The 15,643-nt window shown below is 40.1% G+C and overlaps 2 protein-coding genes across 3 annotated transcripts in view; one reads left to right on the forward strand and one right to left on the reverse strand.

The window, feature by feature from the left end:
* Window positions 1-6,255, reverse strand: part of LOC142160636 (uncharacterized) — a 39,140-nt gene extending 32,885 nt beyond the window's left edge. Inside the window, exons 1-3 of the mRNA XM_075215499.1 lie at window positions 5,576-6,255; window positions 5,314-5,425; window positions 1,400-2,542 (exon numbers count right to left, since the gene is read on the reverse strand). Of these exons, the coding sequence (XP_075071600.1) occupies window positions 1,400-2,542; window positions 5,314-5,425; window positions 5,576-5,908 (1,588 nt within the window). The 5' untranslated portion in view covers window positions 5,909-6,255. The remainder of the gene's footprint in view (window positions 1-1,399; window positions 2,543-5,313; window positions 5,426-5,575) is intronic.
* The window catches only part of LOC142159791 (uncharacterized), a 1,176,369-nt gene that overhangs the window by 268,798 nt on the left and 891,928 nt on the right, over window positions 1-15,643 (forward strand). The window lies entirely within an intron of this gene.

Genomic DNA, 15,643 nt, shown 5'->3' on the forward strand with positions numbered 1-15,643 from the left:
AACCCCCCTTCTCCCCGTGAGACTACTTAAAACCAGTGCTGGACATATAGAAATGTTCTTGCAGGGATCATTGTATTAATGTTACCTTACAGAACAGAACACATACAGACACACACACTCCTGTTAACCCTTTATATCATCATTAGTTCCAGATAACAGCTGTTAGATAACTATTCACTATGACAACACCTTCTCTCAGTTCCTGTAATCAGCACACAGCTAAGAACACCGAGCTAGTCTCCTCACCTGGACCACTGTACAGCTTTATCTACTCTGCAATCAGCCCTTCAATGAAAAGGTCAAGTCAATCAGAACAATTTATCTCACCTATTTGTAGCCTTTATAAAAAAAAGTCCCTCAGTTTTAACAAACCTTGGCACGAGCAACGTTTTACTTTGGATTTCCCAGCTTGTGATTTTATGAAAACTTGTTTTGTTGACTGTACAACACTTGTACTTTCTCCAATCCATTGACATTGGCTTTGTCAATCAATATTCTACCTTCTACAATTCGTTCACTTCCCTACCAGTTGCCTCAGGACTAAGAGGCTTGACCAGACTTGGGGGTAAATGTATGAACCTCCGGATTCTTCAACTCCGGCGAGTTCAGCGTCTTCAGCGCTTAAATTTAAGTGGCGCTGCCTTGTAAAGGGAAACTTCCCTTTACAAGGCAGTGCCGCCTTAAATTTAAGCGCTGAAGACGCTGAACTCGCCAGAGTTGAAGAATCCGGAGGTTCATACATTTACCCCTTGGTGTGTTTCTTATAGCTACCGCAGACAAAGGTTCTTTCATGGGAGCTACCAGCACTGTGGCGTTCTGATCAGCTGTACTATCTTTGCTGATTGCAAGTTCTATTGTAATAAATAAATAATGCTAAAAGAAATAGAATATCCAGATATTTATTATCAGTATACATTTTGTAAATGTATTATTATCTTTTATTTATAACGCGCCAAAAAAGGTCTGCAGCGCCGTACATGACATATACAGAAAACAGTGATGCATAACACATTACATTATACATGAAGAACAAAATACAAAAGGTCAGACATACTGAATGAATAAATATACAGGTAATATTGTAATACAGATCAAACTTTTTATGGAACAGTGAGTGAAAGTGATGGTAGTGACCAGTGTGAAGTAGGCCCAAGCTAAAGAAAACAGATGGTAGTGGAGATGAGGCTGATTTGGCGGGGCATTATTGGGAACGGTAGAGGCAGGAGAAGGACGGAGTAATGCAAAGGAATAGATTTCCAAAGGGGAAGAAAAGGGGTAGGTAGGAAAATGCCTATTTGCATAATTTGCAGTTAGAAAAGACATTTCTTTTACAATATTTACATTATTGTAACCCTTGTTTCATATTTATCAGCTAATGGAAATCACTTTTCTTATGTGTGTATTATCTGATGTTTTAGGAGAGATAGTTTTTGTGTAAAACTATTTCCACACTCAGAACACGGAAATGGTTTCTCACCACTGTGAATTCTTTGATGTGTAACAAGATGTGTTTTCCGGCTAAAACATTTCCCACACTCAGAACATGAAAATGGCTTCTCACCTGTGTGAGTTCTGTAGTGTCTGTTAAGATGTGTGTTATCTGGAAAGCATTTCCCGCACTCTAAACATGGAAATGGTTTCTCACCAGTGTGAATTCTTTGATGTTTAATAAGACTGGATTTATCTGTAAAACATTTCCCACACTCGGAACATGGAAAAGGTTTCTCACCTGTATGAGTTCTCTGATGTGAAACAAGACCAGATTTAAGTGTAAAACATTTCCCACACTCAGAACATGGAAATGGCTTCTCACCTGTGTGAATTCTTTGATGTGAAACAAGAGCAGATTTAACTGTAAAACATTTCCCACACTCAGAACATGGAAATGGTTTCTCACCTGTGTGAGTTCTGTAGTGCCTATCAAGATGTGTGTTATCTGGAAAGGATTTCCCACACTCTAAACATGAAAATGATTTCTCACCACTGTGAATCCTTTGATGTTTACCAAGACCTGATTTCTGTGCAAAACATTTCCCACACTCAGAACATGGAAATGGTTTCTCACCACTGTGAATCCTTTGATGTTTAACAAGACCTGATTTCCATGTAAAACATTTCTCACACTCAGAACATGGAAACGGTTTCTGACATGTGCGAGTTCCATAGTGTATATCAAGATTTACTTTATCTATAAAGTATTTCCCACACTCAGAACATGAAAAAAGTTTCTCACCTGTGTGAATTCTCCGATGTTTAGTGAGACGTGATTTATATATAAAACATTTACCACAATCAGAACATGGAAACATTGTATCACCTCTATGAGCTGTACTAGGTGTAGCAATATCTGAATTATTAGGCAAACATGCCTCCTGATTAGAGGCATCAGATGATATATGTGCACTGTGAAGTAATTGATGTATATCTGGATTAATTGGTTTTCCTCCTGGAAAATCTTGTATGATGTTGTTATCTTCTATTTTATAACCTGGAGACAAAACGAGATATCCCTCCAAGGTATTCTGGCTTTCATGTCCACCTGCTGGAAATAAAATAGATGTATGGAAATAAACAAAACAGAAGTGGAAGTTACTCAATCAATTTATAGGTTTATAGCAGGTGCTTGAAAGGACAGGGTATCCAGTAAGAATCAAATACAGAGAAATATCCCCCAGCACACTGCTATAACCAGCTAAGGAGTTGCTATTTCTGTTTGTACATAAAAATGCAGAAAACTCAGTTGCACACATTTGCAAATATATGAAAAGTCACCCGTCCCATCAAGGCGCTTCTGCTAATATGGTGGTCCCAACTCTAAGCAATGAGAGTCCCTATTTTTGAGCCATACATATGTGTTTTTAAATTGAGAGCTAGCTTAACATGGGTAGCACGGTGGCTTAGGGGTTAGCACTTCTGCGTCATGAGTTCGATTCCCAACCATGGCCTTATCTGTGTGGGTTTCCCCCCGGCACTCCGGTCTCCTCCCACACTCCAAAAACATACTAGTAAGTTAATTGGCTGCTATCAAATTGATGTGTGTTAGGGAATTTAGACTGTAAGCTCCATTGGGGAAGGAACGGATGCGAGTGACAAGTATTCTCTGTACAGCGCTGCAAACTTAGTGGCGCTATATATTATATATATATATATATATATATATATATATATATATATATAATGAAGATGAAGAGGTATCCCAAACGCCAGCACTCCCCATCAGCTACGGACATGGAAACAGACATTGAGTAGCAAATTTTCATACATTTGGTGAGTTCAAAATGTTCAATAGTTTAAATTTCTTCTTGCAAACAAGAAGACTTCATTACAATTCTAAATATACAAATGTGATGATACCAGGATGTTACCCAGAGGAAAATCCTGGTATCTAGGGACTCAGGATCACACAGGCAAAGAAAGGGTGTAGATACAACTGTAGCTTTATTACAGATAACTGAAAACAATAACTTACATATATCAGGAATTACTTTAAACAACATCCAGTGCTCACCAACCTTTAATCATAACCCCTACATCAATTATAAAGAAAATGGGTTTTCTTTACCAGCCCAAATTACAGAGACATGATATCCATGATTAATAGAATGAGCCAGGCAGAGCAAACAAATCTGAAAGTCCAAGAAAAGCTTGTAATCCAAACATCACAATACTCCCAGGCAAAAATCCTCAGCACACTGAGAGGAGCAGCGACTCAAACGCCAAAAGCGCTTAGAAGCAAATGACACCCACACTGAAGTCCCTCCTGCAGGTCTTTCTAAAGGGACATTTTCCACACTGGAAAGCCCACCCTCCAAGGGGATTGAGATGGGAGGAGAGAGCTGTCATTCATTCATGGATTTCACTCCTGCTGTTTTGGAGCCTAGGGAGAACAATGGCTACTCAACCAGTTGCTGATTGACTTAATCCTGGTTAAGTAACAGAGCCTCCCAGAGTTTGGTGTGTGATATTTCCCAAGCACACACATGGACCAGCCCCTATCATAGGACAGGGAGCCTAATTAGCCAGTGACATTGTCCAACCACAATGCTCATACAGACACTGCCCACACACACAAACATTGGAGCTCTGATAGTATAATAGACATAGGCTAAATAACCACCAAATCCTATCTATTGGTCTGGACTACTCAAAGTTCACCAAGTGGACATGTAGGTAGCAAAACAAAACAGTGAAGCAGCTTCTATATCTCCCTCTGATCAACATCAGGCAGCATAGACAGGTGGTCAGATTAATGTCACTAATTTAGGCTGAAGCCTTTGTGTAGACAAGCACTGAGGGGAAAGGGGAGCAGCTTGACAGAGCAATACAGCACAGTAGGAAATAGCAACACAGAATGATAAAGGCACAGATCGGAGGAGAGAATTAGGACTAAGTAGGAGAATGGAGCAGGGCACAGATGGGCAACAGCAAAAAGTGGAAAAAAGCATAGGGGCAGAGCAGGATACAGAGACAGGTCAGAAGATGAAGAGCAACAGTACAAAGCACCAACCACAGAGCTATGAGGGGAGCTATGGTACAATGATGGGTGTGTGATTATAGTTCTGTGAGTGCGAGAAGGTAGAGTTTGTGTGAAGTGTGTGTTGTGATGGGATGTATGCAGGAAATAACCTGCTTTAGTATTGCAGTGTTACACATACTGAGAATAAAACATTCAGGAATTATTACACACGGAAATGTCATATGTACTACTGTACGGAGAGGATCATGGGTAATACTATCCATCTCATCACATTGATCAGTGATTGAATCACTATGGTGACGTCTCTTGTACTGATGTATGAGAATCACAAGAGTGTGAGGAAGAGACTGGTCAGATCTCTTGGCTGGTAGCACACACTGATATGATGTGAGGAGGAGAACAGGAGTCTAATAGGGGCTGAAGGACAGACCAACTGGGTACTTTGCAAACCACCTAAGACCATTAAGGTGAGCCTCCTTCCCCCCCTCTCACTCTCTCCTCCCCCGACTCTATACACACCAGAAGATAACCAAAGCAATTGTTCTATGAACTGAACAAACATCGGTCCCTACTCAAGGAACACACCCAAGAACACCAACCCACCGAACTAGCGGGAGTAACATCAAGATAAGCCAAATTTCAATATTAGTACATCCACACAGCAACAGAAACACCACATCACCTCACCAACCTACACTGCACCACAGAAAACTCCAACAAAAATCCTGACTCCCCCACTGGGCAGATACTATTTTATGGATGTAGAACAAGTGATTGTGGTAGTGTCTGAACAAGGAGAATGTGTCCCTCTTCTGTAATAAGCGTTTATTACTCACCAGTGCTGATATCTGTAGGGATTTCCTCCTCTTTACACTGCTGATCACCCCTCACATACATCTCTTCTTCTGCCTTTATATTTTCTACCTTAATATCAGTCAGATCATCAAACTAAATAACAAAAAATAAAATAACACTTTAATCATGTCTTATTTCATTATTTGAGATTAAATAGATTAATATCAGTGTATAAGACATACACAACTGTTCTACAGATCATATAGTGAAAAGTAATTTTGCGAGATCATAAATTCCATCTACCTGACTCTCCTGTTGGATACTGTGATTTTCTTCTGTACAATCCTGTGAATAAAGAGGACGGGGACATCTCTCTGGGGTATTTTGGTAACTGAATCCATCTGTAAATGCACACAGCGAATGAATACATTGTGTAGGTGTGATGGTCAGATGTTGTGTGTACAATAACCTAAGCAACCTATTAATTAAGGAGGCATTTCTTATTTGTTCTAATCTTAAAGTCATTGTAAAACAGTAAAAACAGTCTGGATCAATGAGAAATGGCAACACTAGCAAGATTTTGATATAAGGAGATGAATGTCTACTGTGATCAAAAGGGTTAACAGAACTGACCATGCAAGCCCCCCATGTTGTAGATAAGATACATACAACGATCCCTGTTAGTACAAAGATATTTCTATATGTCAAGCACAGAACTTAATTTAACTAGTCTCAGGAGGGAGAAGAGGGGATGTGGATGCAGAGTTTTATTAGACAGCCAACACCCAGATAGTTTTAGCTTCAGTTGGAATGTTGAGAAAACGGTGTCCAAAAAATTATCCTGAATTCACTGAGTGCGATCAAGCAACGGGGCTCCTCAGATCAATACATTTCTCAACAATCAAGAACTTATTCATTTTATATGTATATAAGTATGTAAGAATACGTAAATAAATACAAAAAATAAACAAATGAAATTGTAAATAGTGTAAAATGATAATAGAGAAACTGAAAGATAAAAATAAATATGAATGATAATAAAAATAATAATAAATACAAAAATAAAAATATATCAAAAAATAAAAAAAATAAATGTAAATAAAAGTAGAAATAAAAATAAAAAATAAATAAAATGTAAAATTATAAAAATGATAATAGTAAAAATCTAAATAAAAATAATAATAATAATAAAAGTGAAATTAAAAATAATAAAAATCTAAAAATAAAAACAAAAACTAAAACAAAAAATAAAAATGAATATAATTAAATAGAAAGTAAAAATTAAAATAAAAATAAATATAAATATGAAAATAATATAAAAATAAAAATAAGAGTAGAAATGATAGTAATAATAATAATATTATCTTTCAGTTTCTCTATTATTATAATTTTACACTATTTACAATTTCATTTATGTTTATTTTTTGTATTTATTTACATATTCTTACTCTTTTTATTTTTATTCTTGTTTGTTCAACAATATATTTCATCCTATACTGATTACTTCCATATTAAAGGAAGATAATTTAGATAAACCGGATGTTTGTGGCTATCACATATATGTGATGCATCGTAAGGATATATAACGTATAAATGGTTAAAATTTGGTCTTCTATGGTAGAATTCACCTTCAATTTTGAGCATATATATTTACATACATATATGCTGCTAACTTTGCTCATGTATTGTCAAATGTGTGCTGCATGCATATTTATTTATTGATTGGTTAATTGAAGTGGAAGCACTTATAAGGCTCTTATGAGCCTCCAATAAATCTGGATACTCCCCTCTGATGAAGTTACGTTCTTTATGCTTTCTTTACATGTATATCGTTTTCATTATAACATTGTCTACATCGAGACAGTTGTCATATTCATCTACTTCGTAGCGCTGTGTTTTATGAATCATTCATGACAATGTTATGATCATTTTTTATTTATTTTTTAGATTGTATTGTGCAAACTAGATCACACACAGTGCACTGTGATCTAGCTTATGCGGAGCATTTTCCTCTATTATATGTTATTACTAGCATAAATAGGTAATTTGTATGTTTTTAACACTGTACTGTAATAAACTTGTATATTTGATGATCCGTGACCTATATTTTATTTAATATTTTTTTATAAGACAGACAGGTCTATAGCGCTGCATACATAGTTGGATTTTCCATTTGATAAGGTTGTAAACATTCCCACTTACCTAGTGGTGTCCAAGAAAGTCCAGATTTTTCTGCACAAGTAGAAAACAATATTGCAGGAAGAACCCTGAATTCAGCAATGTAAATTAGACTAAATGCTTTGGAGATAATAACCCTTCTTTCAGCGGTTCCCAAAGTGTGCGCCACGGCTCCCAGAGGTGCCGCGGCCAGGAAGAGAAAAAAACAAAACAAAAAAAACTTACCAATCCAGCGGCGCCCGGGACCCAGCATCCTCCCTCTCTGAATGTCGGGCATGATGTCATCACGTCTGACATTCAGTGACAAGCGGCAGGAGAGAGGAGGATGCTGGGTCCCGGTCACTGCTGGATTGGCAAGTTGTTTTTTTTTATCTTCCTGGCCCCGGGGATGCAGAGGGGGCAGAGTGAGGATGCGCAGAGGGCCAGAGTGAGGATGCGCAGAAGGGGCAGAGTGAGGATGCGCAGAAGGGGCAGAGTGAGGATGCGCAGAAGGGGCAGAGTGAGGATGCGCAGAGGGGGCAGAGTGAGGATGCGCAGAGGGGGCAGAGTGAGGATGCGCAGAGGGGGCAGAGTGTGTGAATGCAGAGGGCCACAGTGTGTGGAGATGAAGGAGGTCACAGTGTGAGTTAGCTGTAAGTTATTCTTTGACAGAAATATAATTGAAAAAAATATTCTTTTCCCTTGGAGTTATGTGCATTATTTTTGCATGTAACTAAATAAGTATTTCTGTCCTGACCTAAATACTTATTACGGTTTTTTTTGACCCAACTACTTATAAAACGGGACTGCTCAGTAATTATTTTGGAGGGTTGCCTTGAAACAATTATGGATACTCTAAGGGTGCTGTGAACTGCTCTAAATGGAACAAACCACAATTGATCCAAGTAAGTAATGGGTGGAAGGTAAAGGGATATCCCTTATCATTGTTGCAAAACAGTTTATCTTTAAAAGACTATTTGTGAATTTACCTCACATAAAGTACAAATAACTGACATGGTCAAAAGGTAATATGAACAAATGACATATTTAAGTATAAACAAGAGAAAAAACCATTCCTGATTAGGGTAATTGCATACTATAAATAGGTAGAATGGGTACGTTAACACAGAATCGGAAGAAGCCTTGGAGAAGACTATAGAAGTGTGACGATGTATTTGATGGATAAGAAAGAGGTAAGAAGGAAAAAGAGGAAGGTGGGGGAGGGAGGAGTTGAGACCTAAATCAGGACCCGCGGTGACTGACAGAGAGACAAAAAGTGACAGTATGCAATGTGTAACCTACTTAATACCATTCACAGGAAGAGGGCGGAAATGCTGCGAAGTTGGTCAGGTAGCTGGGTGGGATCAGAGGTACTATTGTAAATGAACCACTCACCCCAAATTTGGAAGAATTTGTGGGTTTTCTTACTTAGATATGCTGAAATTCTCTCTAAACTATTTCTGGGAATATTGCAGCATTTCAGGCTAGGATGACTCAGGGGTCAACTTGAACTCTGAGCCCCTCTGCATAGATAACCATATAGAACTTGGCAGTAATGTCCATGTCCCAGTGTTCTTAGTAAATAAGGGAATGTTATCTAGAGAGGATACAAATGTGAAACAATCGTAGACAAATAACCCTTTGTTATTAAGTGTCTGATTGATCCTAATATAAAATTGTGAAGAGGAGAATTGAAAGGAAACCTCCAGCTGTTCCATTAGGAAAGATGGATTACTCATACATCATGGTTGGCTCTTTCAGGAAGGTTGTCTCCCCGTGTCTGTAAGTAGTTGATCACTTGTTCTCACTTTGTATGAGCAATATGTAGGCACTATATAAAAAAAACTGTTATAACTATTGATAAGAAATTCTTAGCAGCTGTAAATAAGAGATCCATTGGTAGTTTCAGAATAACAGTCACAACTCTCCAGGGAAAGAATTAAAATGGGAGCCCCCAGTGTTAGGTACTTCTCTTCATTGCATTATTGTATGGTGGGAAATGCTGAAGGTGACAGCACTGTCAAAACTGAGTGAACTTCTCCATCTCACCAAGTACATGATCTCTTCTCTTACAAAAGAAGAACCTCCATATAACATGATTCAGGTTATTATATCTCCTAACCTGAAGCAAGCTGCTGGGCTCAGTCATTTGTTGAGGTCATCTGTGTTTTACAGGAGGTTAAAGATGATCAATAGGAAGTGTCAAAGCCTTCCATATCCATAGAATTGGGAAGAAATGTGGCTAGTGGATACTTTAAAATAAAGGTTAAGCTTGCTTAGAAAGCCCTCATGTTGCACGGTGGCTTAGTGGTTAGCCCTTCTGCCTCTCAGCACTGGGGTCATGAGTTTGATTCCCGACCATGGCCTTATTTGTGTGGAAATTGTATGTTCTCCCCATGTTTACATGTGTTTCCTCCGGGTGCTCCGGTTTCCTCCCACAGTCCAAAAACATACTAAAAGGTTAATTGGCTGCTATCAAATTGACCATAGTCTCTGTGTATGCTAGGGAATCTAGACTGTAAATTCCAATGGGGCAGGGACTGATGTGAGTGACAAATATTCTCTGTACAGCGCTGCGGAATAAGTGGCGCTAAATAAATAAATTATGTTATATATGTTTAATGATTTATTGCACCTTGTTCTTAAAGGTCACCAGTTGGGTTCTGTAGACAACAATAGACTCTGTATCATGTCCTTTAAAGGAAGATCTTTACTTAAATTCATCAGGGTACACAGTTGATCAGAAACACCAAGTCAGTCAGTGTCAACCACAGGCACAGAAATCTGCAGAACTTCCTGCACTAGCGTTGGCCATACTGTGCTGGTGCCAGTCTGTCAAGAGCATGATGGCAGGATGGCTTAAACATACATTTGCAAATGTGTGCAACAAAGACTTTTGCATTTTTATCTACAGTAGAAATGGCAGATCTGTTGCTGGCTATAGCAGTGTGCTGGGGGAAAAAATGTTGTGTGTATGTTCCTTGCAGGATAACCCCACCCTTTCAAGCACCTCTTATGGCCTATAAATTGATTTGAGCAGCTTCCACTTTTGTAAGAGCATGAATTCGCCTACAAATACTGTAATGGGTTAAATTTGTGGGCAGCTCAGATATCAGGGAGATTATGCTCTTTTTTCCACTCAGACTTACCCAAGTCACCGCAGGGTACCTGCTGCTGCTTATGTGAAAGGGGGCTCAGTGACAGTCCCTCTGCTAATCAGGTGCCCATCTGGTGGGCACTATCTAGCACCAGCTCTGCTCAGGCCATACCACCATAGGAACCAGAGCAGAAACAAAAGGCAGCAAAGTTCCACCAACAGTGGTCTTCTTCTTAGACAGTACTGGACTTACAGATCCAACAGTCCAGTTGGATCTGTAAGTCCGGTACTGTCTAAGAAGAAGACCACTGTTGGTGGATCGTTTGCTGCCTTTTGTTTCTGCTCTGGATCCTATGGTGGTATGGCTCATTCCTGCACAGAAGATGCGGCTTCTGGATCAGTCAATCATGCTGGTGACTGAAAGTTTTAGGGTCTGTGAACTTTGTGTCCCCACTTTTAAAATGCACACATATCATTGCCCAGCAGCTGGGCCAGAGCTACAGAAATAAGCTGACTATAAGCGGCTTTCAGATAGGGTTGTGCATTAGATTTTGGTGCAGCGAACCCACTGGTACTTGTTCCTAAATGTTCTTTCATCTGAGTATTGTACATTCACAATAAAAGATTAACTTTGCCGAGGTGATGTCATACCCACAGAGGTACCGGATGTGCCAAGCTGGTACGTAGGGACGTCTCGATGCACACCACCCAGCTGTTGCGGTAAAAGAGCTAAACAATCATATCCTAACAAGCCCAAACAACCCAATACTGTTCTATCTGTACAGGTTTCCAACTCATCAAAATGTGGGTGAGTAGTGTGTATAGCAATTATTTGTACCACTACTGTTTTATGAATACAGGGAATGTCATCTTCAAAAATCCCATGTGTCCCCTTACTCCTACAGAGATCCCTTAAAAGTGTAGAAATGTCTGCTTTGTGAGCATTAAGATCAACTTCATGATATGTTCAGATTTTGACAAAATAAGTCCAGATATCCTCCTCTGAGGATGAATATTATCAGTAGACAATGACAAGGCAATTGATAAAGGAGAATTTTTAGCTGAGCAGGGTGTGGATTCCTCTGGTTTCAGATCAGTCAGCTAGTAAGAAGCCTCAGCTTGGAGTTTGAGAAGAAATTACCAATATCCTCTGCCTGTTCTGGGCAGTAAGATGGTGTTTTCTCTTACTAACTTTACTCATGGCCTGAAAATATCATGTTAAATATGCTGTAGTGTCAGGATAGGTGCAAATAACCTGTGATCTCACAGCTTCAAGATAAATCACACACCTATAACTCATTTTACATGTAATAACATAGGAAGTTGTAGTGCTAGTATACAGCTTGGATCAAATACAATTTAAAGAATGTAATCATTACTGAGAACCACATATATAAATATTATTACTACTATTAGTGCACAGGGAGGAAAATGGATAATGTCACACAGGGTCTCATTCAGCTATTCAATCACTATGGTGACCTCCCTTGTACTGATATATAGGAATCACCAGAGAGTGGGGGGGGGGGAGACTGGTCAGATCTCTGGGCTGGTAGCTCACAATGATATGATGTGAGGAAGAGAACAGAAGTCTAATAGGGGCTGATGGCTCCTGACCTTCCCACTTGCGCAGATACTTGTTCCTCATTAGTTTGCACAGACAGAGGAGGATGTAGAATAAGAGATTGATGTAGTACTCACCTGTGCGGATATCTGTAGGGATTTCCTGTTGATCACCCCTCACATACGTCTCTTCTTCTCCCTTTATATCTTCTGCCTTAATATCAGCCAGGTTATCACCCTAAATCACCCACAGAGCAGAAATACTATTAATAATATCTAATTAAATTATTTCTGAAAAACCAAAAGAATATCAGTGTATAACACACACACAGCTGTCCTACAGATCATATAGTGAAAAGTCACTTTGGTATTTAGTGAGACCCTAAACCCTACCTACCTGATAGTCTTGTGGGATAATATGATTTTCCTCTTTACAATCCTGTGAAAAAAGTGGACGGAGACATCTCTCTGGGGTATTTCTGTCACTGGATCCATCTGTAGGAGACACATTGTGACAGAATACATTGTTTTTATGTGATTTATTGTGTGTATCTAGGTGGCCCTCAAAACTGCTTTCTCCTATACAATAAATAATAGTCTACTCTTACCCCATGACATGAGGGTCTGGTGATTCTCCATCATCACGTCCTTGTACAGACCACTGTGTCCTTCTAAATACTCCCAGTCCTGCATGGAGAAATAGAGAGCGATGTCCTCACACCTTATAGGACCCTGACACACACAATGATACAGTCATCATGTAACAGATTCCTAGGAAAGTGGAGTGAATATCTGAGAAGGGTGCAGCTCCTGCCACCAATTTGTGTCCTCTGTCTATGGCCGGCGCCCCCACAGATGAATCACCTTCTTTGGACAAATTAGTGCAAACAGCAAGATGACGTTGTGTTGGGAGCTGGAGGATAACAGAGGACTAAGAGTAGCCGGTCCACTGAAGATGGCAGGAGCTGCAGGAGAGGTAAGTTGGAAGATTCTGATATAACTGTTCTATAAAGGATGTCACAGAATCTCTCACCTCTCCAGTCAGCAGGTAGATGATCTCCAGGGTGAGATTTAATATCCCATCATTCAAATGACTGATCATCATCCCCTCCATTCCCATTCCATTGGGGTCCCAAAAGACTGTTCCCAGCCCTCTGCTTTTCTGAATGAACCTCTTCAATAGGTGAACAAATTCACTCATTCAGACTCCACTACCACCTCTATCTCTCCTACCCTGACCTTTCCCCTTCTAGGTCCACCAAGGTGGCTACAGCTCTTTCAAAGACATATTATCCCTCACATACAGACATACATATGGGGAAAGCATGAGCTGGGCTATCTATACAAAATATGGTCCTGGCTGGCTTAACCTTTATCTGAGCAAGCCTGGAAGAGAGACATGAGAGAGACAGACACCACAGTGACTGGCAGAGGAGGGAACCTAGGCCATAAAATAATTTGTTATCTATGTGTGTACATCAACTACAGAAAGTAATAGAGATAAGCGGCCTAGCTGCCCACACTAAATGTATTATATCAGGACACCAGAGGCTGCTGCAACTATATTACACTAATTACACCTCAAACTGTGTTATAATAACAGGGCCCCAGTCAGCTCACACGTATTATACTCACAGGACACCAGAGTTTAGTCCGTCTATATAATAAAAATAATAAACATAATTACCTGGTGCGGACACAGCAATGTCCCCTCTCTGATTCCTCCTACTCTAAGGTCACCCGGAAGTTGCAGTAAAAGAAAGTACACTTCCGGTCTGTACAAGACAGCGAAGATCAGTTGGAACGCACAGTCAGGAAGTCGGTGAACCGCACAGACTGGAAGCCAGATGGACCGCACAGTCAGGAAGTCGGTGGAACGCACAGTCAGGAAGTCGGTGGACCGCACAGACAGGAAGTCAGTGGAACGCACAGTCAGGAAGTCGGTAAACCGCACAGACTGGAAGCCAGATGGAACGCACAGTCAGGAAGTCGGTGGAACGCACAGACAGGAAGTCAGTGGAACGCACAGTCAGGAAGTCGGTGGAACGCACAGTCAGGAAGTCGGTGGCCCGCACAGACCGGATGTCAGGTAACATCTTCCGGGTGAGAGGACGCAGTGACTGGCAGGTTATGTACCTACATAGATATAATGAGATATAACGATAAACATAACACAGGTAAAATAAAATAGGTGATGAATGAGGAGGATATAAGTATTATGAGGATTATACAGTAGGAATTACTGTGACTACCACAATATCTCTTAGATGCAGCTGCTGATTGTTACTTGGGACTAGGCTGCCTGTTACCTCCTGAGTGGAGGAGAGGAAAATTACTGTCACATATCTGTCAGTCATCAGCTGTAAGACATTACTTGTTCTGTACTGATATACGTCCTAAAGTACATTCACCTCTTCACTCTATCCTGAGGGATCAATGACATCCAAGTTATTTCCCCTCTGATATAACAAGACCACACCACAATGGCTTCGCCCAGTAACATTTCTTTTCAGTGTGTGTCTGTGTTATTTAATATGTAGAGGTGGTGCTTATTTTACAGTACGACCAGTAATTGTTTATTGTTAGCCTTAGATTGCTGATATCTTAAACCAGGTAGTACTGTAGTACCAAGTGATCATTATTGTCCTGACTGGGATCTTATTTACACTATTGATGTTTGGTAACAGGGTTTTCACTTGTTTTCATATTATGTTGCCAGAAAAGCCAATGGGATTCTGTGCTGATGACTTCACCATATGACGTCCAGCCTATTATTATTATTATTATTATTATCATCATTTATTTGTTAGGTGCCACAAGATTTCCGCAGCGCCGCACACAGTACAAACAGTAGACTATACAGGGTGAAACAGTACAGAACAATAAACAAAAAGTACCAATACTTCAGAAACCCCAGGCAGGCTAATGCAATAACAACGGAGCAGAAGAACAGGTAAGGACACAGGAGGAAAGAGGGCCCTGCTCATGCGAGTTTACATCCTAAGGGAGGGAAAACAGAACAGGCACAAGAGGAGACAGTTGAGGCAACGGGAGAGAGGGGAGAATGAGCGGAGGTGATGAGGGGGTTAAGTGGATGGTTGGTAGGCTTTGAGAAAGAGGTGAGTTTTGAGTGCACGTTTGAAGGAGCACAGAGTAGGAGAGAGACGGATGGAACGAGGGAGGTCATTCCAGTGAAGGGGGGCTGCATGGGAAAAGTCTTGGATTCTGGAGTGGAAAGTGGTGATAAGAGTGGAGGAGAGGCGGCGATCATTGGCCGAGCGCAGGGAGCAGGCAGGAGTGTGAATGGAGAGGAGGTTAGAGATATAAGGGGCAGTAGAGTGGGAGAGAGCCTTGTAAGTGGTGGTGAGGAGTTTGAAAAGAATTCTGTAGGGGAAGTATACAAAATGTGTGTTTCTACAGTTCATGTAAGTATTTGGACTCTTGACCATTACACCAACAGGTACTGTAATAACATTGTATTCAAATACATATACTTTTATATGGAGTTGGTTCCTTTTTTACCGATAACAACTTCTACTCCTCTTGGAAGGCTT

The sequence above is a fragment of the Mixophyes fleayi genome, chromosome 6 (genome assembly GCF_038048845.1).
Source record: "Mixophyes fleayi isolate aMixFle1 chromosome 6, aMixFle1.hap1, whole genome shotgun sequence".
In the NCBI taxonomy this organism is placed as follows: domain Eukaryota; kingdom Metazoa; phylum Chordata; class Amphibia; order Anura; family Limnodynastidae; genus Mixophyes; species Mixophyes fleayi.